The 23500-nt window shown below is 39.0% G+C and overlaps 1 protein-coding gene across 3 annotated transcripts in view; it reads right to left on the bottom strand.

Moving 5' to 3' along the window:
* Positions 1 to 23500, bottom strand: part of AOAH (acyloxyacyl hydrolase) — a 189698-nt gene that overhangs the window by 48113 nt on the left and 118085 nt on the right. For all 3 annotated transcript variants that reach the window (XM_069461844.1, XM_069461843.1, XM_069461845.1), the window contains one exon: positions 4245 to 4327. In XM_069461844.1, the coding sequence (XP_069317945.1) occupies positions 4245 to 4327 (83 nt within the window). The remainder of the gene's footprint in view (positions 1 to 4244; positions 4328 to 23500) is intronic.

The following is a 23500-nucleotide window of genomic DNA, read 5'->3' as shown; positions in this document are numbered from 1 at the left end:
CCTGTCCAGCTGCCTCGACCCCTCCCCGCTACCATCCACCTGCTGCTGTCCCCAGGCGCCTGGACACCCAGCTGTCAATGACCTTCTGCTGCCCTCTGACTCTGGCAGCCACAGGCCTTCTTATCACTGACACGTGGTCTTCAGTTTATTTTAATTTTTTCATATCTACTTGTTTCTTTTTGAAAACTTTTGACATTGATTACTGGTTATGAATATATACTTAGATAGAAGAAAAAAGACCTGGTGTTCAATAGATCAGTAGGGTGACTACAGTTAACATTAATCTATTGTACATTTCAAAATAGCTGGAAGAGAATAAGTCGAGTGTTCCCAGAGTAAAGAAAATATAAATGTGGAAAGTGATAGTTATCCCAATTGCCCTGATTTGATTATATGAATGTATCAAATTCTCACGTGTATCCCCAAAATATGTACATCTATTATGTAGCAATAAAAAAAGTAAACTTATTGTCAATCAATAAAACCCCACTTTTGACATTGAAAAAGTGACTGATTTTTTAAAATGCTGAGTAAATAATGTTACAGGTGGTAGGTGGAATTAGCGACAATTGTTTTGGTGGTATCCTAATTACGGGCATTTAGGAAGCCCCGTATTTTCTCACTGAACCTTACAGCAGCCCCATGAAGTTCAGGTCGGTGCTGTTATCATACCTGTTGTGCAAGGTGGCCCCATCTGGGTCAGTGATGCACCAGGTTTTGTGATGAACTCTACAATATCACGTGGCATAGTTTAAGGAATTGGCTTTAATGGAGAGAGGCTGGGTTTGCAGAAGACGAGGAGGCAGCTGTCCCCCTCACCCCCTCATCCCACCAAGTTTGGGTGCAGCCTCACCCCCAGGAGGATGGGGTGATGACGGCCCACTCACACTAGCTTGTTTTCCAGGCAACCCAGAATGAGATGGGGTCGCCTTTGACACTGTGCTCACTGAGCCACGATCCCCATTTTGCAGATGCAGAAACAGAAGAAAGAGATTAAACGATTAGCCCAAGTTGCACACCAATCCCAGAGCCTAAATTCAAAACCAGTTGATTTTATACTTGAAGGAAAGGAGAAGATTTTATGAGGCAACAAGGAGGGGACCTTGTTCTCTGGACATCACTTTCTGTCTCTGAGAGGTGAAGTGACATTCTGCAAGGAGCCAGCCAGCTGCATGGTGGTTTGGCCCTTTCCCCTTCAGTGCACCTGCTGCCTCCTGCCCTGGGCCATTTTGGCATCTTGGAAGCTCCCAAAGCCACTGCAAGCCATTTCCTTTGCTGATCGTAAAGAAGACTTGGCAGGAGCCTCGCTGTTCTTAACTCCCACACCAGAGAATTATTCCCTGAATTAAAGATGACTTCTACATTCTGCATTTTAAAATGCTTTATAATCACTGACAGTGGTTCGTGATAGAGATAGGTATAGGAATGTTCGTGATCTCTTACATAAGGATCAAGATGAAAATAGGAGCTGTTTCTTTAATTCTTACTACACAACTTTTAAGAAACATTTTAATATTCCATTCAACTGTTTCTTCCTTTTATTCCTCTTTCTTTCTTGCAGGTTCTGAAAAATAAGTGTAGCCCCATAAGTATGCAGAATGTGGAAAGCTGACTTCTCTTATATCTAATAAAAACCTTGGGGAGTAATTGAAATGACTTGGCGTGGGCAGTCAGGTTCCATGCTGCGTATTATCAGAAGAAAATCCAAAGCAAGGAAATGCGACAGAAAGTAGGAAGAGGGGCTGGAGAACAAAACCAGAGCATTAAATAGTGAGTACCTGAAAACCTAAAAAAAAATCCTTTTAGAATTACATTCTTAGAAAAACAGTCGAGAAGCATCTTCAAAGAAGGAATACCAGACAGAGTGTCCATGTTATGAATTTCTAAGGATTGCAAATTCAAAGAAAAGGAAGGAAAGAGTCCCTCCTCCCTCGGCATCTGTTCATTAGACAAAAGAAGTCTGACAGGAGTCACAGGTTTCAATCAAATTTTGACACATGTGTTTTTTCATGATTAGGCTTTCCTCCCATCTCTCTTCGCTCTTTCCTCTCTGCAACCTAAATTTTAAAGGAATGTTTGTTGTCAAGACAGCAGATCACAAAAAGATAACCGTCAACTATCAAGTATCCTAGGTCCTTTTTGTAGTATCTTACTCTGGTCTTTATGATTTTATGAGAGATCGCTGCATTCATTGCGGGTAGAAAAGTGATGTCGACTCGGCACGTCCGGATCTTGTGAAAGAGAAGCGCTGGCTTGGAGTAGAGGGAAGAGAGAGCGGCTTGCATTCTGCTCTTCTGGGAGAGCCCTGTTGCTCATTGACCTGCTCTGACCCGATACTTTTGGCCATGTAACCTTGCGCAAGCCCTTTACTGTTCCTACACTCAGTTTTTAAGGTTTTTTTTTTTTTTTTTTAAAGTTTATCTCTATATAAAATAAAATCTTTGGGAAACAGGAAAGTAGAAAAAATAAAAGCCATCACCCATAACTTATTGCAGTGATTTTGGTCTGTTTTCTACCAATCTTTCTTCTTAGGTATAACTGTTTTTTTCTTTTCTTTTGAAAAATATAGTAGAAATTAAACTACATGATTCAATTTTATCTCCTAATTTTTCTTTTGGCAATATTTTGTCTTCCCACGTAAAGATAAATTTGATTTTTAGCCATCATTTCCCAGAGCTGCGTAATATTCCACACAGAGGAGCTTTTGTTTTCTGAGGTCTCTACATGGACAGAGGGTGTTGGACAGCGCTGGGGGTTGTCTGAGTATCTCACTAAAGGAAAGAGAAAGTGCAGCCAGAGTCCTGATGTTCGCTTTGTATCTGGAATGAGTCACAGCCAGGTTTGACTGTCAATGTGCATTCACTACTGCTTGTGTTCATACGCAGAGTGGGGAGGCCGACCTCCTTCTGGAATCTCAGGTCATAGACCAATGACTGTGTTCTCTTTGCTAGTGTCTGTGTGGAGTGACACAACCTGGGTAAAACTTCTGGCTCTGTAGCCTACTGTCTCTGTGACTAGGGACAAGGTTCTGGGCTTCACTATGCCTCATTTCCTCGGCTGGAACAGTGTGCCTGTCACTATAATTCCTCAATTCTGAGAAGTATATTTGGACACACTTGATATTGGGTTGAGTGCTGCAATCAATGGGCACATTGTAATTTTTCCTTCCTTTTTCCTCCCTCAACACTCCCCAGAGCTATTAAAATCAATGATATCTTAGTACGGAAGAAATTTAATAATACTTGCCTTACAGTGTCTGTTGCTGAAAGGATTAACGGAAATACACATAAAGTGTTCTTAGCACTTGGTGAGAGCCCAATAAATGGCAGCTGTTATTTTACTAGTAAAAAATCTGTATTGTTCTTAGAAAAGTAGAACACTTATCTGTCTAGAATATTTATTATAAAAAGATACATTATTTGTAGGTCACATATTTGGTTAAGACTCGTGCTGCTTGGAAAATTCTTCCACATCTTTTGTTAATTAGAGACGGCACAGGGACGGATGGCAGATAGGTTTAACTTCACGTGCCAAGTCTAATTTGTTGATGATGATTGTCAGAGGTGCTGCATTTTGAGGACTGCTGAGGCAGGATGAGTATAGCAGGCAAGCGTGCCAAGGTTGATTAGTAATATCTTCCCCAGGCTTAGGAGGAAGGAGTGGCCATACACACACTGTTTGCCATCTCTGCATTACGGTGTCACAAAACATTACTTGGCAATTCATCTGGTATTAGCCAGGCCATGGTTTATCAATTAGGCATTTCATTAAAATTTTCCATCAGTAGACCACTTCCGGGTCCAAGGTGGAAGGTGGAAACCCACACAGGTGACACTTAAAACTCCAACCCCAGCAGAAACGTGGGAGACTTCTCACCATCAGAGAGGGCAGAGCTTTGGCAATGACCTTGATTTTGCTCAGCCCTTGTTCTGCTAACGCTCACTTAGGTCTTGCCTCCTGAGCCTTAAACACCCTGCACCTTGACCTTTCTAGAACTTGCGGTGGGATGACTGATCTGCCCTTTGGTCTACCCTGTGACTGCATCTTGTTTTTGTTCCCTTTTGCTGTGGGTAAATGCCTCTAAGCGCAGGGCCCTGCTCTCAGAAAGGGCAATGGTATTGGAAGGGAGATTGTTCATTTTATTCTGTGGTCTTGTTATCTAAATCTCAGCTTTCAAGGTATTTGCAAAACAAAATCATTCATTACAGGCACATTGGAGAAGGCTGAAATAGAAAGCTACATACCATTTTTTGCAATATTCTGGTAGTCCCTGTGATTGCAGCGGTTTCTTTCCCGTAAATGAAGGTAAATAGAATTTTCTTTAATTCTGAAACAAATATATATGTTTATAATTAAGGTCAGACGGACATTTATTTACATGATGAAGTTCAAAGAAACATGTTTTTATCATGATTTTTTAAAAAATGCAGTTAAAATGAACTCAGAAAATCAAATCTCTGCTGACAAATTTTCCCTAAACTGTGAATGTATTATTGGGAGTTGTCACAAGAAACAGTCCTATGAAATGAATTGTGTCGATGTGGCAAGAGTGTCATTGAAGATGTCAAACTTTTTCATTTGTATGAAGACCTCCAGAGTCATCCCTTTCTAATCTTTTTACCAAGAGCTGATGTATATTTCTTTTTTTTTTATTTCAGCTTATTATGGGGGTACAAAAGTTCAAATTACATATGTTGCCCATGTACCGCCTATCCCCCCGAGTCAGAGCTCCAAGCGTGTCCATTCCCCAGACAGTGCCCACAGCACTCATCATGTAGGTATACACCCATCCCCTCCTCCCACCCCCCTCCCCAAGTCAGCACCTTCAAGCGATGTATATTTCTTAAGAAATTGCTCATCTTTATCAGCTCTGTTATTTTGAACCTGACCATGAAGCTGTGGCCGACACTCTTGTTGTCCTTCAGATCTATTCTCCCCTTCGTTTGTTATAACAGATTTTGCAGCAGGACCCATGTCTGCCAGGAATGATGACTGCATTTCCCAGCTTCTCTTGCAGTTAGGAGTGGCATGTCAATCACTAAGTTCTGGGCAATGGGATGGAATTAGAAGCACCCAGTGGCAGCTGGGCATGATGGCGCATGCCTGTAATCCCAGCTACGTGGGTGACTGAGCTGGGAGGATCGCTTGAGTCTAGGAGTTTGAATTCAGCCTAGGCAACACAGCAAGACCTTGTAAAGAAGTATTTAGTGGCTTTCTGGTACTGTTTCTTAGGGGTGAGCTGAAAGGAGCTTGGATCCTCGGGCACTAGGTAGAGTTGAGCTCCCAAACCAGTCCTAGACTGCACATCTGTGAACTTCTCTGTGTGAGAGAAATAAACTCATGTGTTATCTTATTTAAACTTTCCATATGTTGAGTCTCTCTGTTAAAATAGCAGCTGAATCAAATACTGATAGACACAGAACTTACAGACACATTTGACACCAGTGTCAGGCTATGATTGTACAAATTTTAAGTCATTTTCTCAGCTTCCCTTTGTCCCATCTTTGATTTCCATTTTCTTCTGCTAAGCTTTTAGTTTAATTTAAATGCAATTTAATATTATATTCTCTAAATTACCATAGGCTTCCTAAAATATTTTTTGAAACAAGACAAGATATAAACTAATGAATAATAATTTAACTCAAAAATATTTGATTACTCTTCAAATGTCTTTTAGCTTCCTTTCATTATAATAATTTCCTCTCAACCTTACATACAATAACTATTGTTATTTATGTACTATGTAAATCTTACTTCTTGTATTACAGTGGTTGGCAACTGTATCAGTGCTTCAGAAAGGTAAGCATGTATCCTGTTTGAGCATTCACAATGCGTTGAAAGTAGTATTCTTTTTTGAAGTCTGAGAAAAGTAATGATCATGTTTTTTAATAGATGACCAAGATGTTTTATGTATGGAATTGCTTTGTGGTAGAATTTTCAGGTGAATTAAGTATTTTATTTTTTTTTAAATCAAAGCTACCCATGCACATAGTTTAAAAATTAAATTCATGTACCCATCCTTTTTGGCACCAGGGACCGGTTTCATGGAAGACAATTTTTCCACGGACTTGGGGAGGGTGGGGAGATGCAGCTCAGGCAGTGATGTGGGTGATGGGGAGGAGAGCAGTGGCTGTAAATACAGATGAAGCTTTGCTTCCTCACCCGCCACTCACCTCCTGCTGTGCAGCACACCCGCCCCACCAGGAAGACAATTTTTCCATGGATGGGGTGGAGGTGGGGGTGGAGCTCTGCAGCCTGGTCCCTAACTGGCCACAGACCCATACTGATCTGTGGCCCAGGGGTTGGGGATAGCAGATTTACTCAATAGGTGTTTATTGAGCACCTACTATGTTCCAGGTACTATCCTAGGCACTTGGGTTATATGGGCAAATGAAAAAGACATGATCTCTGCCTCTGTGTTGTTGATATTCCAGCAGGAAAAGACAGATAAAAACACTAAACATCATAAGTAAGCAAATTATAGAGTATGCTAGAAAGTGATAAATTCTATGAAAAACAAAGGCGGGGAGGGAGGAAAGAAACAGGATTAGAGTGGCCAGAGGAAGTCTAATTGCAAAGGTGAATTTCTACAAGATCTGAGGTGGTAAGTCTTATAGAGCCAAATAGTTTAACTATTTGTGTATGTAGGACTTGTAATAATAAACAGCGATCCCACGCTTCTCTCCCCTCCCCATTTCTCCTTCCCAGAGGCAACTAATTTCAACATCGATTGATGGAGTCTTTTGGTATTTTTCTCCTTATCTCTAAATAACATACTTTTAAGGCTACTTCTTCATTTTCAGTCTTTGACATTATCTTGAGTTTTAGTCTTTTACTTGTTACTCTGGAAGAGGAGGATTTAGCTATTCACAACTGATCAATGATTGTTTTTTTTTTCCCTTATAACTTTTTTATTTCTCTGGAGATAATAGCTGTCTTTTCTTCTTTGCTTAATTTTCTAAGTATTTATCATCAACTGACCCTTAAATATGCTACAGTTGCTTTATCTCCTTTCAATATGCTCCAATATACCAGATAGTTTGTTAATTTCATTTTCTGTAAAAATCTCTTCTGGAGCCTGTTGACCTACTTCCATCTGGACTTGTTGTCCTCACCCTGGTGCACAGTTGATATCCTGGGAGCTCCTTTCTCTATTATCCTCGGGATTCCCTTCCCTTTTTCCTGGGTTGTTAGAGCTCCTATTGCCTGGAGGGCTATATTTTTCTTATTTTTTATAAAGAATACTTTTAAATAACGTTGAAGGGTGTGCGGGAAGCATCATTATTTTTCTTAGCACTTGTATACCTGAAAATGTTTTTATTCTTTGACTTGATTGCTTGTGATGTGTAAGGTGGGCCCAGAAACACAGCTTGCACCATAAGTTTAAATATAAATAGAGTTAACTGAACTTACTGGGGAAAAACTTGAAGTGGAGAAGTAGCAGAGTTCTCATGGTCACTGAGCTCTCGTTATCCCCTAGGAAGATGTCTTAGATATGACGCCTCTGGGACGGGAACTTTGCTCCTTAGCACTTTACATATTATTGGGAAAAGAAAGTTGTGGTGTTTCTAAGTCACTATGTCATAATAATAGTAATAATAATAAATTTATTTTTTCTTTCATTCAGCCTAATTATTTTTATTTACTTATTTTTTATTGATACATATTTGTACATATTTATGGGGTACATGTGATATTTTGTTACATGCATAGAATGTGTAATGATCAAGTCAGGGTATTTAGGGTAGCCATCACCTCAAGTATTTATCATGCTTATGTGTTGGGAACATTTTGTCCTCTCCAGCTATTTTGAAATATACAATACACTGTTGTTAACTATAGTCACCCTATTCTGCTAATGAACATTAGACCTTATTCCTTCTATCTAACTGTATGTTTGTACACATTAATCAATCTCTCTTCATTCCCCCAACCCCACATCATCCTTCCCAGACTCTGGTGTCTATCACTCTACCCTCTACCTCCACGAGATCAACTTTTTTGGTTCTCACATACAAGCGAGAACATATGATACTTGTCTTTCTGTGTCTAGATTATTTCACTTAACATGATGACCTCTAGTTCCATTCATATTGCTGCAAATGACAGAATTTCATTTTTTCTATGGCTGAGTAGTATACCATTGTGTGCACACACACACCACTTGTTCACTGATGGACACTTAGGTTGATGCCATACCTTTGCAATTGTGAATAGTGCTGCAATAAACATGAGGGTACAGGTATCTTTTTGATATATTGATTTCTTTTCCTTTGGCTAGACACCTAGTAGAGGGATTGCTGGATTGATGGTAGCTCTATTTTCAGTTTTTTGAGAAATCTTCAAACTGTTTTCCATAGTAGTTGGGATTTACATTCTCAAGAGTGTATAAGAGGTATTAATACCTTTTCACCACGTGCTTGCCAGCATCTGTTATTTTTTGGTCTTTTTAATAATAGTCATCCTAACTGGGCTAAAATGATGTCTCCTTGTGGTTTTGATTTGCATTTCTCTGATGACTAGTGATGTTGAGCATTTTTTCATATACCTGTTAGCCATTTGTATGTCTTCTTTTGAGAAAAGTCTATTCATGTCTTTGTCTACTTTTTAGTGGAATTATTTGTTTTTTTTCTTGTTGAGTTGTTTGAGTTCCTTGTGTATTCTAGATATTGGTCCCCTGTATACTCTAGATATTGGTCCCTTGTTGAATGAATAATTTGCAAATATTTTCTCCCATTCTGTAGGTTGCCTTTTCACTCTGTTGATTGTTTCCTTTGCTCTGCGGAAGGATTTTAGTTTAATAAAGTCCCATTTGTCTATTTTTATTTTTATTTTTTTTGCCTATGATTTTGAGGTCTTAGCCATAAATCTTTGCCTAGACCAAAATGTCCTGAAATGTTTCCCTTATGTTTTCTTCTAATAGTTTTATAGTTTTTGGTCTTATGTTTTAAATCTGTAATCAATCTTGAGTTGATTTTTGTATATGGCGAGAGACAGGGTTTAAGTTTCATTTTTCTTCATATGGATATCCAATTTCCCTAGTAGCATTTGTTGAAGAAGGTGTCCTTTTCCCAATGTATGTTCTTCCTTAGTCAAAAACCAGTTTACTATAAATATATGAATTTATTTCTAGGTTCTCTATTATGTTCCATTGGTCTATGTGTCTGTTTTTATACCAATAACATGCTGACATGCTGTTTTGGTTACTAAAGCCTTGTGATATATTTTGAAGTCAGGTAGTGTGATGTCTCCAGCTTTGTTCTTTTTGCTCAGGATTGCTTTGGCTATGTGGGCTGTTGTTTTAAGCCACTAAAGTTTGGAATATTTTGTTACACAACAATAGATAACCAGAACAGATGGTTATAGAATTCTAGGTTAAGATCATTTTCCCTCAGAAGTTTGAAGGAATTGGTTTCTAGCCTCCCCAGTGTTGTTAAGTATAAAGCCACTCTGTGTCTTGGTCCTTTGAAAGCCTGTAGTAGCATCTTGTTCCAAATTTTCTAAAATGTTACGATGGCAGGCTTGGCGAGGGTGTATTTTCATTCATGGTGTTAGACATTTGGTGGATTCTTTCAACCTAGAAATTCATGTTACTCAGTTCTGAGACACGTTCTGAAATTATTTCATTGTTGATTTTTCTTTCTTTTTCTATAACTATTATTTGGATATTGGGTAACTAAACTGGTATTCTGATTTTCCTAGTTTTTCTGTCCTATTTTCATGTTTTTGTCCTTTTTCTCTATTTTTTGTTGAAGAGTATCCTGCTAAAACACATGGATAATAACCTCAACTTTGTTTTCCAACCTTCCTGTGAAACTCATCTGCTGCCACTGGTATAATTTCCAAGTGATCGTTTCTGTTTTTTTGAATATTCTTTTAATTTTAGCATAATGTTCTTGTTTTATGAGTGTAATATCTTCTTTTATCTCTTTCGAAGACATTAATTTTAGTTATTTGTGTAAGTAGAACAGCAGAGTTTTTTCAGAAGGTTTTCCCTTTTAGTGCATAGTCTCCATTTCCCTAAGTTGTTTTTTTTTTTCTTTTTTTGTTTTTGTATTGTCTTTCATGTTTAAGGTTTTTAAACATGATCCTGGATTGTTGGCTTATATCTAAATATTGAAACCAATTGCAAACTAAAAAGCTGACTTATTTTGATTGGAAACCGGGCCCCTGGGTGTGCTTGTTGACGATGGCCCTCACTGTAGGGTGAGTGTCTGGGCCTTTCTGAGGGAATTGGGCTGTCAGCAACTTTGGGGATTTTCCCTTTGGGAATGTTCAGATCCTCCAGGGCAGGGTCATCTAGCCTGTAGCCAGGAGAGTACAGGCTGTGTTACCAACACTCTGGGGGTGGGTGGGGAAGGGTCCTCAATGCTCAGCATTCATGTGTTACAGCAGGATACTCTGCATTTAATTTGTTGCCTCCCAGTCTAGAGGCCCTTGATTTTAGCTTCTCTAGAGAATAAAGCTCTAATCTTACTCCAGGGTGACCGGTGGTGGTGGGGCGGGGGGAGTGTGGGCAGTGGACCACCCGTGGACAGTTGGGAAGGGATCTGAGCAGCTGACTGCCCTTCAGCAATCTTTCCGCCAATACTTCTGGCTTTAGCCTCATCTCTGCTTCTAGAGCTACCACCCGTAGCCAATCCTCAAGTCTTTCGGGGGTTCTGCAGTATGAACTGTGTTGCTTCTTGGCATTCCCTCCCACTAGCTGAGGATGCATCTCTCCCAAATCTGCTGTCAGTCCCAAATCTGCTTTTCCTTCTGCTTTCTGGCTTCCAGTGTTTTCTGGCTGTTGGCTCTTCCTGTTTCTCTTTGTCCTTATGGACAAATTCATTAACTGTCGTTAGAATAGGGCTCTGGAAGGGAGAGAAGCAAATGCTTGTGTTCGATATGCCATCTTACCAAAAGCCTGAAATGAACGCTTGATACACTACATCGTTTATGCCCTGCTTTGACTATTTGATTATATTTGGGAAAAGCAGATGGGAAATGGACGTTAGATCTGAGTTCAATACTGAAATAATTTCACAGTCAATAAAGAGGTGTTATTTTCCTTTTGGAAAGTAATTGTTACAAATACTTAGTCATAAATATATTTTCGACAATTCTAAAAATGGAATTTATGTACCAAAATATTGTTTTGCTCATGACCTGCTCATGGAGAGTAAATAGTGTGTGTATTAATATTATAGATACAGTTACTTGCAACTTCCATTATCAGAATATAAAACATTTTTACCAATAGGAGATACCTTCATTAACATTTTGACTAGAAATAGCATCCAGAATTTGGGGATGAAGGTCTTGTACCAAGCTCTAGAAAATGTTTCATATAATCAAAGATACTGTTTTCTTCCATCCTCATCCCAAATACATAATATCTCTTAGAAACTTTAAGAATTACATTTCTCATGGAGTGCTCAGAAATCCTGAGTATCTCAAGGGATCAATACATCTTTTGACACGTCTACAAACTGAGAAGATTGCTTAATAGAAAGTTATCTATATGCAGGGTCACTTGAACTTGCATTAATAAGACAAGCTGAAGATTCTAGAATACCATGCACAATGAGGTTAAACTGCAATGATTGTTCTGGTCTCAAATTCCCCATCCCTTCCTCCCGTCTCCACAAGAATTCAAGTATCCCAATGTGATCTTTTTTTTCTCTTTTTTTCTTCTGTTGCACAACAAAACCCAGTCCAATGGGCTAGTAGAAGTGACTACTTTCAGTCTTGTAATCTGAGGGGTGCATACAAGTTCTCTTCCCTAACCCTTGCCCAGTTGTTAAAGTACTGACATCCTCAACACCAGGAGCAGGTGTAGGGGTGCACCATGTCAAATTCCAAGTTTTAGCAGCTTCATCTACTGGAGGGCCCAGGCAGTACAGACATTTCATTTAAGGATGGACTGGTCACAATTTGATTTCTAGCACCATAATTCAAAATAGGTAGAACTCATACAGAATGGCTGCTTGTTGCTTTCCCCAACATTGACTCAGGAAACACCAAAACCACTTTCTCTGAAAGCCTTCTAATGCCTCACCCATTTTAGTAACACAAAACAGAGCAATACCAAGAATGGGCCTCCGGAATAATTCAGATAAATTAAAGGGGTTGATTTAAAACTGAAAAAATGGTTACCTCCTATGTTGACTCAAAGCAGAACCTACTTGGAGAGAGGCAAAAGTATTTTTCCCAAAGGCTTAGTAGCCTATCAGAGGTCTTTGGGGTAAACCAAATGTGATACGATTCAAGCAATAGTGACATATCATATTCTGGTAAAATTTCTTAGGCCACTTCTGACCCTCTGCAGAGGCACAGCTATTATAGTTTGGTATAAATTCTGAGGCCCCATTAAATTGAATCTTAGGGAATAAGTCACAAAAAATGGTCTTGGAAGGCCAGTAGCAGGGCCGGTGAGAGATAAATGGTGACATTTGATGTGAAAGGTTAGGACAGGGGAGAAGATTGGATAAAATTGGATGACTTAGAGACCAGGCAGGCTTTATTCAAGGACCTTTTCTGTTGGGGAGTTTTAAAAAAAGGGTGGATAGTTTTCTTTCTAATATGGATGGAGGTCAAGCCAGCATGGGGCCAGGAGGTAGAATAAAGACCTTTTAAAATTCCTTCCAGCCCTTTGATAATACTCACATCCTAGAGCCTGGCGTAATCCCTAACTCACCACATCATAGAACAAACAAGATGCAGCCTCAGAGAGTGATAAACATGCAGAATATGACTTGTGCATTCATGGAGACTGGCAACAGGCTAATTATGCAGGGGTGAGGATGACTACAGAGGAGGTCCTGGGAGTTCACACACAAAAAGATCAGCAGGACAGCATGATAAATTTCCAATCTGAACTAGCAAAATAGTACAGAAAATAGACTCTATGGGCACTGTGTTCAATAATTCATGAGCTGCTAAACTCAGACAAGTCTTTCCACCTGTTGTTAGGTTAACCTCTCACTGAGATTTCTTCCTCTGCTGTTCTCTGAGCTTGGAGCAGTTATAACTCTCTCCATCCTGGCTTTTCCCAGCCCTAGATTTGATACTAAGCCACTGTATTAGGGTAAACAAAATGTGACAAAACAAGGAGATTTAAAGCTATGGATGCTTGTAAATCTGAAAAGATCAATTGTGACATAGAAGATTGCTTTAATGATCTACACAGCATTTTTCAAAGGATGTTCCATGAAACACCAGTATCCTGAGAGGAGGTATCTTTCTCATAAAACAGACAAACTACACACAAATTCTATGTAGTTCTGTGGTCAAATAAGTTTAAGAAATGTTTCATAGTGTATCTTTTGTTGGAGATATACAGTGCTTTTTGGCATATTGAAGGCTCTGATAAGCCTTACACTGAAAAACTTGTTTCCCTTTATTTAAACTAGCATTTCCAAAACTTGTTTGACTTAAATCTTTACAGAGATCAATGGAACAGAATAGAGAACTTAGAAATAAAACTTATAGCTACAACCAACTGATTTTTGACAAAGCAGACAACAACATACACTGGGGAAAGGACGCCCTATTCAATAAATGGTGCTGGGAAAATTGGAGAGTCACATGCAGAAGAATGAAACTGGATCCCTATCTCTCACTACATAAAAAAATTATTAATAACTCAAGATGGATTAAAGACTTAAATTTAAGGCCTGAAACCATAAAAATTCTAGAAGAAAATGTAGGAAAAACTCTTTTGGATGTTGGCCTAGGCAAAGAATTTACGACTAAGACCCCAAAAGCAAATACAGCAGCAATAAAAATAAATAAGTGGGACTTAATTAAACTAAAAAGTTTCTGACAGCAAAGGAAATTATCAATGGAGTAAATAGACAGTCTACAAAATGGGAGAAAATAGTTGCAAACTATACATCTGACAAAGGTCTGATATTCAGAATCTACAAAGAACTCAAACAAATCAGCAAGAAAGAGCCAAATAACCCTATTAACAAATGGGCAAAAGACATGAATAGATTTCTTTCAAAAGAAGATATACAAATGTCCAATAAACATATGAAAAAATGCTCAACATCACCAATCATCAGGGAAATACAAATTAAAACTACAATGAGATACCACTTTACCTCTGTCAGAATGGCCATTATTAAAAAGTCAAAAAACCGCATGGATGCAGTGAACGGGGAATGCTTATACACTGTTCATGGGAATGTAAATTAGCACAACCTCTATGGAAAACAGTACGGAAATTCCTGAAAGAACTAAAAGTGTACCTACCACTCAATCCAGCAATTCCATTACTGGGTATCTACCCAAAGGAAAAGAAGTCATTGTGTCACAAAGACACTTATACCTGAATGTTTATCACAATTCATGCTTGCAAAGATATGGAACCAGCCTAAGTGTCCATCAACTGATGAGTGGACAAAGAAAATGTGGTATGTATACACACACACACCCCCACACAGACACACACCATGGAGTACTACTTAGCCATAAAAAGGAATGAAATAACGTCATTTGCAGCAACTTTGATGGAACTGGAGACTATTATCCTAAGTGAAGTATCTCAGGAATGGAAAAACAAATACCACATGTTCTCACCTATAAGTGGGAGCTAAACAATGGTCATAAACGGGTGTAATAGACATTGGAAACTAGGAAGGGGGAAGAGAAGGAGGGGGTAAGGGATTAAAAAATACCTATTGGGTACAAGGTACACTATTTTGGTGACAGGTACACTAAAAGCCCTGATTTCAGCATTCTACAATTCATCCATGTAAAAAAACACAATTGTACTCCCTAAATCTATTGAAATAAAATACCCTTTAGCATCTTGTAAAGCTAGTATTTCACAGAATAGTTTTTGAAGATATATTGATGAATTATCTCTGTGATCTGCATTTGAGCATTGAGCATTGAGAAGGCCTAAAATCTCAGGTTCAATTGGAATTCTATTAGAGGAGTTTGAAAGGTGTTCCTTTACTTTGATCAACCTAGGTTGCAAAATTACATCATTCTGGGCAAAAATTTACATCAAGACTTGGCCTATTATTGACCAAATTCACCTGTTAGCAAATCTGTTCTTTGTTTTATTTTTTTCCTACTTGGCTACCCAAATTGATAAATTTCTTTTAAATTCATTTTCTCCAATTCATTGATTGTGTGGTTGATATTGTAATGTTGATTGTACGGCAAATATTTTAATTTTGATTGCATGATTTAATGAATTTTGCTAATTTCTTGTAGAACATTTTTTTATAGCACACACTTAGAAGTCCAAGGGTTTAAGTTACACTGGTTTATTTTTATACACATCATATCCTGCAGCTGGTGATTCAATTCATGCTGTTTTACTCCGTTTCCTCCAAAATGTTAATTCCTACAAATCTGATTTGATTGAAGCAACCTGAGAAAATGCATGCGAAGGAGATTTGCAGATTGTAAAGCACTCTACAAAGGTAATGTGATATTTTTATGAACTGGTTCAGCAATTCTTTTATTGAGTACCTGCTATGTGCCACACACTGTGCCAGGTTACTAGGGCTACACAATGAAGTCACTTGATTCCTGCACTTGAGATACTCAGAGTCTGGGCATGGGACACGTGGAGTAGGAGACAATTAGTAAACAGTTATGATAAGTGAGGTGACATTGGTATGGGGGCTCATGAGAGAATCATCCAGTCAGATGAGGGTTAGTATGAAGAGGCTGCCTAGAGGGACTGATCCCTGAGCAGTGGGTCCATGCTTAGATGGAAAATCTTGATGCTCTCTGCATCAAGCATGAGCAGAGAGGAACTAGATGGGATAAAGATGAGGGGAGAGGCCCCAATTACACTAGTAACCAGGAGGCTACAAATGAGAACAACAATAAATTATTGTCATTATATTTGAAAAAATGAAGATGGACAATATATAGTATTGGCCAGGATGTGGGGAAACAAATATTCTCATACATTATTTGTGAGAATATTCATTGAAATAGCCTATTTGGGAGGCTCATAAAAATTAAAAATGAATACATTTTGATCCAGCAATTCTTTTTTCCAAAGATATTCTCACTCATATTCTAAACAGTCAGTACAGAATGTTCATTGCACACTATTGGGAATAATGACACTTTGGAGATAAGTTGAATGACCATCAGTAGGAAAAGAAACAACCATACTATGAAATACTATGCAGTATTGGACAAAAATTGAAAGTGCTGCAAGAAGTGTTGTCAAGGCAAAGCGTCAATTTATGGTATGTTATGTACAATATGATATGTATGGGACAATGCCAACAAAGTATTCATTTCTTTATGTATGAATATATGCACATAAGTACATAGAAAGAGTCAGAGAGAATTACACTAAACTGTTCACAGGGCTTTCTTCTGGGAAAGGAAGTGCATCAGAGGACACAAAGGGGAGACTTTGGCTTTTTACTTTACATACATCAGTATTTTTGGTAAAATGCAAATATATTCATATTTTGAGTAATTAAAAATGAAAATTTAAAAATAAGTAGGAATAACGGGAAGTCATTGCAGGTTAAGGGATTTGTCAGTATGTGGCAGGGAGAGTCCCCTCTGCTAGGAGCCACAGTATTTATAGATGCTCCTTCTTGCCCACTAGTGGTGCCTGGATTCCATCCCTTTTTGCTTTCTCTAGGGCTCATCCTTTCCCTCTTCCCCTTTCTCTCTCTCCTAGCACTACAAGCATGCTGGAGGATTTTCCACCTAAAAAAGTCTTCCTGATCTGTCATTCCCTTGCAGCCATCACCCCTTTTCTCTGAAGCGAAACTGGTTAAGAGTTGTTCGTGCTCACCGGCACTGACCTCATCACCTCCTGTACCCATTCTCTCCAATCAGGCTCCCACCTCCTCTGCCCCACTGAAACGTTCCTGGCCACATCTCTCCCAGTCACTGTCATGCACGCCCCAAACGTGGTCTTTCTCAGCTTTCATCCTCTTCTGCCTCCAGCAGCATTTGGCTGAGGGTCACTTCTCCTTGGGAAGCACTTTTTTTCTCTTGACCTCTGGGACTCCAAGTCTTTCCAGTTTTCTTTCTACTTTAAGGGCTGTTCCTTCTCAATCGTCTCTTCCCAGATCTCCAAAAATCGGCACCCTCCAACCACTGCAATGAGCCATGTTTCTTTTTTACACTCACTGCTTAGAACACAGGTTCTCACACTTTTGCTCTCAGGGTTGCTTTATACTCTGAAGATTATTGAGGACCCCAGAGAGCTTTTGTTTATGTATGTTAGAGCTATCGCTATCTATTATATTAGAAGTAAAATGGGGAAATTTGAGTGAATATTTAGTCATTATTTTAAATACCAATAATAAACCCATTACATGTTAATATAAATAACATTTTTTCTGGAAAAAAATAGGTTCCAAATCCTCCCCTAAATTAGTAAGAAGAATGGAAGAATGGCATTGTTTTACATTTTTACAACTCTCTTAAAAGTCTGGCTTAATAAAGGATTAATTAATTCATTAATCAATAGAAGATTAATTATTAACAGATTCATTTGCTTCTGCATTCAGTCTGTTGTGATATGTTGTTTTGGTGAAAGTATATGAAGAAAATCTGGTCTTATACATACACATATTTGGAAAAGGGAGTAACATTTTAATATCCTTTTTAGATAACTATGGATAGCCTTCTTTGATGCTGCACCAGAACCCAGCAAGTAGTAGTTTCTTAAAGACTGATTAGTTGCAATGTGGAATTTGAAATTATATCAATGGCCTTGCAACACCTTGTTACATTAAATTCACTGGTCTATTCTGTACTTTCAATGAATCTTTTACCCATGTATGATTTTATAATCACACAATAGTCATTTAGATTATATTGGTTCTTGAGTTATGAAGATATTCCAAATGTTAATAAAGTCTTAAAGTATTAGGAAGCTGTCAAATTCATAGTAGAAGATACAACTTTTGCAAAATTCAAATTTTTCTTTGAAAGCTCAAATTTTATGATTAGCAACCAATACGGTCAGTTATTTTCCTTGAGCAACAAGTTCATCTCATTCATTTTAGATAATACATCTGCCATATATTCAAGTCTGAAAAACCATAGTTTGTTATCTGGTCATTTTTCAGTAAAAGTGATGTTCCATGAAAAACGAACTCAATTCTCAACTCATCTACACAAGTGCTTTTCTCTATGGCAACCATCATATTTTGTTAATCACTGGTAATGCAGCAGAAGTGCCTTATGCATATTTCATATTTCATCAGACTAAATTATTAAAAATCAATTTAATAAAATTAATTTTTTTCTGCTTCATAAGCAAAATTTTAAGGGACGATTCCGCTGCCTGCCCCTTGTTTTAAACTGGGAGAGTGTGGAGGTGAAGACACAGTGACTACCAATGCAGTTTGGTGCCAGTGTTTTGACTTACACTGTGTCAGTAGTTTTACCTACCATTGCTTTTGTACTATCGGTATAAATGGCTACACAATGAAAAGGCAAATACTGTTTCAGTATTGTTGTGAAAATAGTTTATATCTGTGAACCCCATGAAAGAGTCTTAGAGACCCCTCCAGGGCCCCTGGACCGCACTTAGAGAACTGCAGCTACAAATTCTATCCCACTCCAATCAGCCTCATCCAACTTCAGATGACCGCCTCTCTGGTTAATTATTTGTTTTGTGAAGTATAATCGTAACAGGGCTAATCATTTGCAATTATATCACATGTAATTTGTGAATAATGGATTTAATAAGGTTATTAAGCCCATTAGTGTTTAGTACTTACATGTCTTTTTTTTTAAACATGAAATTAGGTTAGCAAATCTTAGCTGCAAATCCCTACTCTCCAGTTTTCTAGTTTTAATGCCCCAAGTGACTTGGTTCAGAGTTATATACTGCTTTTCAAAATTACTCTCCTGTACAATGTCTATTGGGTAGGAGAGAATAGATAACCTTTAACACAGATTCTAGGACACCTCTCATCAAAGATGTGTGTAAATGTCCTTGAAGAGCATTATTGTGCTACTTAAAAAAAGGGCTATGACTATTTCTTTCTAAGCATTTGCTACATCTCTGGTCCGATATGTCAAATTTAAGCCAGAGGCAGAGGGAGCAACATTTAGTCTAGAAAATTTCATCTCGTTTGCACTCGCTTATGGTGACTGTGGATCTCACTCATTTCTCCAGGTTGGTATATAACTTTGATAACTGCTTTTGGTTCTTTTGGCTTTCATGGCTTTTTATGGCTAAGTTCAGCTTCTTACTTTTTTTTTCTCTTAAATCTCTAGTTGCCCTGTTTTCACCTCTCTGTCATTTAGCCCCAACCTGCAGAACTCCACTGTCTCCTGGCCCCAACCTCATAAGAAGAGGATTGGAAGAGCCAAAAAATGCTCAGTTTAGCTTTGGTTGGGTTCAGGTGTCTAATTTTGTTAAGGATTTGAGGTTGTCTGTTTTTCTCTTTGGGGTTTGCTGTGGAGCAAACAGTACACATACAGGACAGCAATGGGTACCACTTTTACTTAACAGCTGATCACACATCCAATGTCACACAATGCAGGGCTTACTGTACTGGAGCCCACGCTTTAGTGCACAGTAACCCTGTCCCGGCCAAATATGGTTCTGGGAATGGGTCAGACGCTGACCCACAAAATCATCCATGTCTTGTCTCAAGAGACAGGCTAGTTACTGGGTAGAGGAAGACATAGTTGGTGGGGAAAAGTGGAAGAATTTCTCCCCAACAACTTCCTCCTGTGCTTCTAAACCAAGTAGCATCATACAGTAGGATTCTGTTGCCTATACCTAAACTTGAACATTGGAGAGAACTTCAGAGATCGCCTGCTCCAACTCAATGTCAGTATATAAATGAGGGCGAGGAATGCTGAATGTTCCACCCAGGATCACAGAGAAGGAGCACCCTTTCGCAACTGTAAAAACAGACTTCCTTTCACTCTACAGCACTGGCTCTGAAATTTTAGATACTGCTTTCAAATGAGATGTCCTTTTTGTCAAAGTTTTAGTATTGTTTCCCCATTAGTTTACATGTGCTATTGGACTTTGGCTTCTTCAACTTAAGTAGGATTTTCCTGTTACATGAATTGCTTTTGAAAGTGATCTGATAAGAAGCACTATGTCTCATCTTTTTAAATACTTTTTTCTTCCCACTTGCAGTTACAGTTCTCCCCTATTCTCAAGCTCTCCAGTTCTACAGAGGTTCTTTTTTCTGCTTTTGACCCACTCAATTCCTTCCTGAATCTCACTGGAAAAAAAACAAAACAAAACAAAACAGCAACACGTTGTTTTAAGGGATATCACATTATCACATTGAATTTTCTGAAGCCAGAGTAAAGACAACAGATTTTGTTAACGTTGACTCCACTAAAGTAACTAAAGATTTGTAAAACTAAGGGGTTATGTTTGTCTTTTAATGCATGCACATAACAGCATAAGATGAAGGAGACATGAAATTTTGAGAGGGCAGAGAATATAAAAGAAGAATGAAAGTAAAGGAACTGTTTTCTCTCTTGAACTGCATCTTTGTGCTTTCACAATGTGCATTTTCCAAAGAACATTGTTTATACCCATAGCATGAGGGTGATCGTAATATCGTAACAGGAAGCACATTCTAGAGATACAGTTGAATGGAGAACTCCATCAATTCTGTCTCATGTTGATAAGCATTGGGACTCAAGGGACATCTGCTAAAAATGCCCATGGAAACTGCACACACCTTTCAGAAGTGCTGCTTCTGGGTCAATATTATTTTTGTTTTTCTGATTCCACAAGAAGAGAACTTCCATCATATGCTAATATTTGATATTTTTATATACTTTATAACTTTTTATTATTTTAATAAGGATATTGGCTTAGTGTAGATTATCTGAAGGTATAATTTACATGACGATGTATGAGATAGTCCAACTGAACGTACTGGATGGTGACACTGCACATGGAGTGTCTTGCTGCCTGCGTTTCTGCTTAATGGGGGAGGCCATTGCAACCCATATTCCAGAGAATTCCCTTTTCTAGGGGAGTTGGATATATTCTTCTCCAGCTGAGTAGCAGAGAACACAGGCACAGTACACAGAAACAGCTGGCAAAAAGAGCATTCTGAGAGAAAGAACTAGATAGCTTGGGCCCCACAAACACATAGAGAGAAAAATCCCTGCAGGGCAGGTGAACAATATCAGCTATAGTGTGCACCTCTTTAGAAATACAACAGATAAGGACAATACTTAAAGTCAACACTGAGCAAGCAGCATAAGCAGAGTATTAGTTTTTTTCTTTTTTTGTAAAAAGCAATACAGACTGTAGTACAAAAAGGCACCAAGTCAACACATATTAGCTCAGAGTAGGGATGATTTTCACATAAGCCATGCCGAGATGGCCAATTCGTTTGTGAGATGGTGTCAGAATTTCCTTGCGTAATGCTTTTAAGTGTCTGAAGACTCTCAACTTTTCCTCTTCCTTTCACCCCACTTCCGTATTTCAAAAGAAAATCCTGTCTGCCTGCTGGGCTCTCATCAAGATGATGGGTAGAAACTGCTGCAGGATTGGAGAGCTCACAGGATTTTACACTGGTGAGGGAGCAAACCACTAGTCCGATGCAGAAGGGAAGAGAGAGCTTCTCTCCAATCCCCCAGGAAAAACTAAAAACTACTGACCAGAATCTGCTTGAGAGCAGGAGCTAAGTGTGGGCAGAGTTTTGAGGAAATTAGATTTCGGGGGTGCAGGACAACTACTGGTGTGTGCGTGAGCTGTAGCAGAAAGCTACGGGGACACAAGTTTTCCCCAGTTTTTCTGGGCATGGTGAGTGGATTCCTCTTTCACTCTTTGAGTGACTCCAGTAAGGATTTAAACTACTCGGCAATTAATTTTAAACATCAGATTGGTATTTCCATCATGCGGTCAAAAGGTGGCTGGGAATTATAGGGTTCATATGTAAATTTAAGCTTCCGGTAAAGGTACAGTAAACTGCATTCATTTCTCATTCATAACTATTTTTGTTATTGTCATAAAAGCCTTCATTGAGAGAAACATCCTGATATTTTTATAGACAGATAGCTGGATTGGGCAGAGCACACTTATTATTTTTTCAGTTCTGATGCTGACAGCGGGGAGATAAACAAGGTTCTCTCTTCCAGAAAGCTGCTTTGGCCGGGCTATCTCTGGATGTGTCCCGGGGAACAGAGACGGCAGTAGCTGCAGCAGAGGGAAGAGGGCACAGAGGCTCAGGGGTTCCAGACAGCTGGGAGGATGGGGCCCCAGGAAGGCATCACAGGCACATGAGGGACATCTGAAACCATTCATGCCTCATCGTCACTCCGGGAGTACTTCTGCAGTTCTCAGTCATTTCCCCATCCCATAGCTATGCTCTCAAGGGGACAATAGGTACAGCGAGCATGTTCCCACACATACAATAAAAACAGCACGTGAAGGTTGGGGGTTGTGGGCTGCGAGGGTCCTTGCCCCCAGATTATTCTCTGCGTTACAGCACGACACGAGGTTCAGTGATGACAGATCCTACCACTTCTTAGCTGTGTGACCTTGGTCACGTTTCTTAATGTGTCTATTAACTTAGAATCCTCAACTACAAAATGCAGAAAATGAGCCACTTACCTCACAAAGAGATTAAATGACATAATCTTTATATAACAGTACAGTGAATGGCATATGACTTCTTACTTCTCGTGAAGGTTACTTCTTATTATCCCTGTTATTGATTAGCTAGTACTTTTACACAAATGACAAGGACTAGCCTTTTTTAAAAAAAACATGATTAAGCTTGAAAACATACACTGAAACTTGAAAACTCATCTCTTTTGCCTTCCCTATAGGCACAGAGGATTCCTACGTAAACATGAGTACATTTTCCTGAAGGTTGGTTGTCTTTCTTAGTATCTTGCCTACCCCTTTCATCATCTCCAGTCTCCTAAATACTTCAGGATTTGGGCTCCTTGTCTTCCACTCCAAAAGGAGGTGGCTGGTGATCACTTTCAGGAACTGCTTTCCCACTGAACCCCGTGGTTCTGGGTGAGACCTGCCTGAACTCATCGCCTGGTGTCGTCACTGCTCATTGTCTCGTCTGCCTTTCTTGATTGTAATCGGCTGCAGAGATGGGACAACCCTTACTTATCTTTAAACACCTGTAACGTCTGTACCTGGTTATAAAGCGAGTGAGCAAAGATAATCAAATAAATGATTCATGGCATGCAATGTTCTTTGTTAAACAAAAGAAATGTGTGTTCAAATTATAAATGGCAGTCCCTTGGGCATTCCTGCTCCTTACGGATTTGGGTAAATGAGGCCCCCTGCACATTTGCCCTCCTCACCGTTTTCGTGGTGTGTCTATGGTCCTTTCTGGCTTTCTGGTATTGCTGCCTGAGTCAGAGAAGGTTCCCCTGCTGGCTCGGCCCTGCCTTGAGACCTCAACCCAAAGCTCTGCCCTTTCTACTGTTTCTATGCATGGAAGCCAGTCATCTGCCATAATCCTTATGCTTGTGATCTGTTACAAATGTTTTGGGGACGTTGCGGGGAGAAAAACTGACTTTCATATCTGTGGCTTTT

This window comes from Eulemur rufifrons, chromosome 29 (assembly GCF_041146395.1).
Source record: "Eulemur rufifrons isolate Redbay chromosome 29, OSU_ERuf_1, whole genome shotgun sequence".
Taxonomy (NCBI): Eukaryota; Metazoa; Chordata; class Mammalia; order Primates; family Lemuridae; genus Eulemur; species Eulemur rufifrons.
This window is presented reverse-complemented; position numbering and strand designations above follow the sequence as displayed.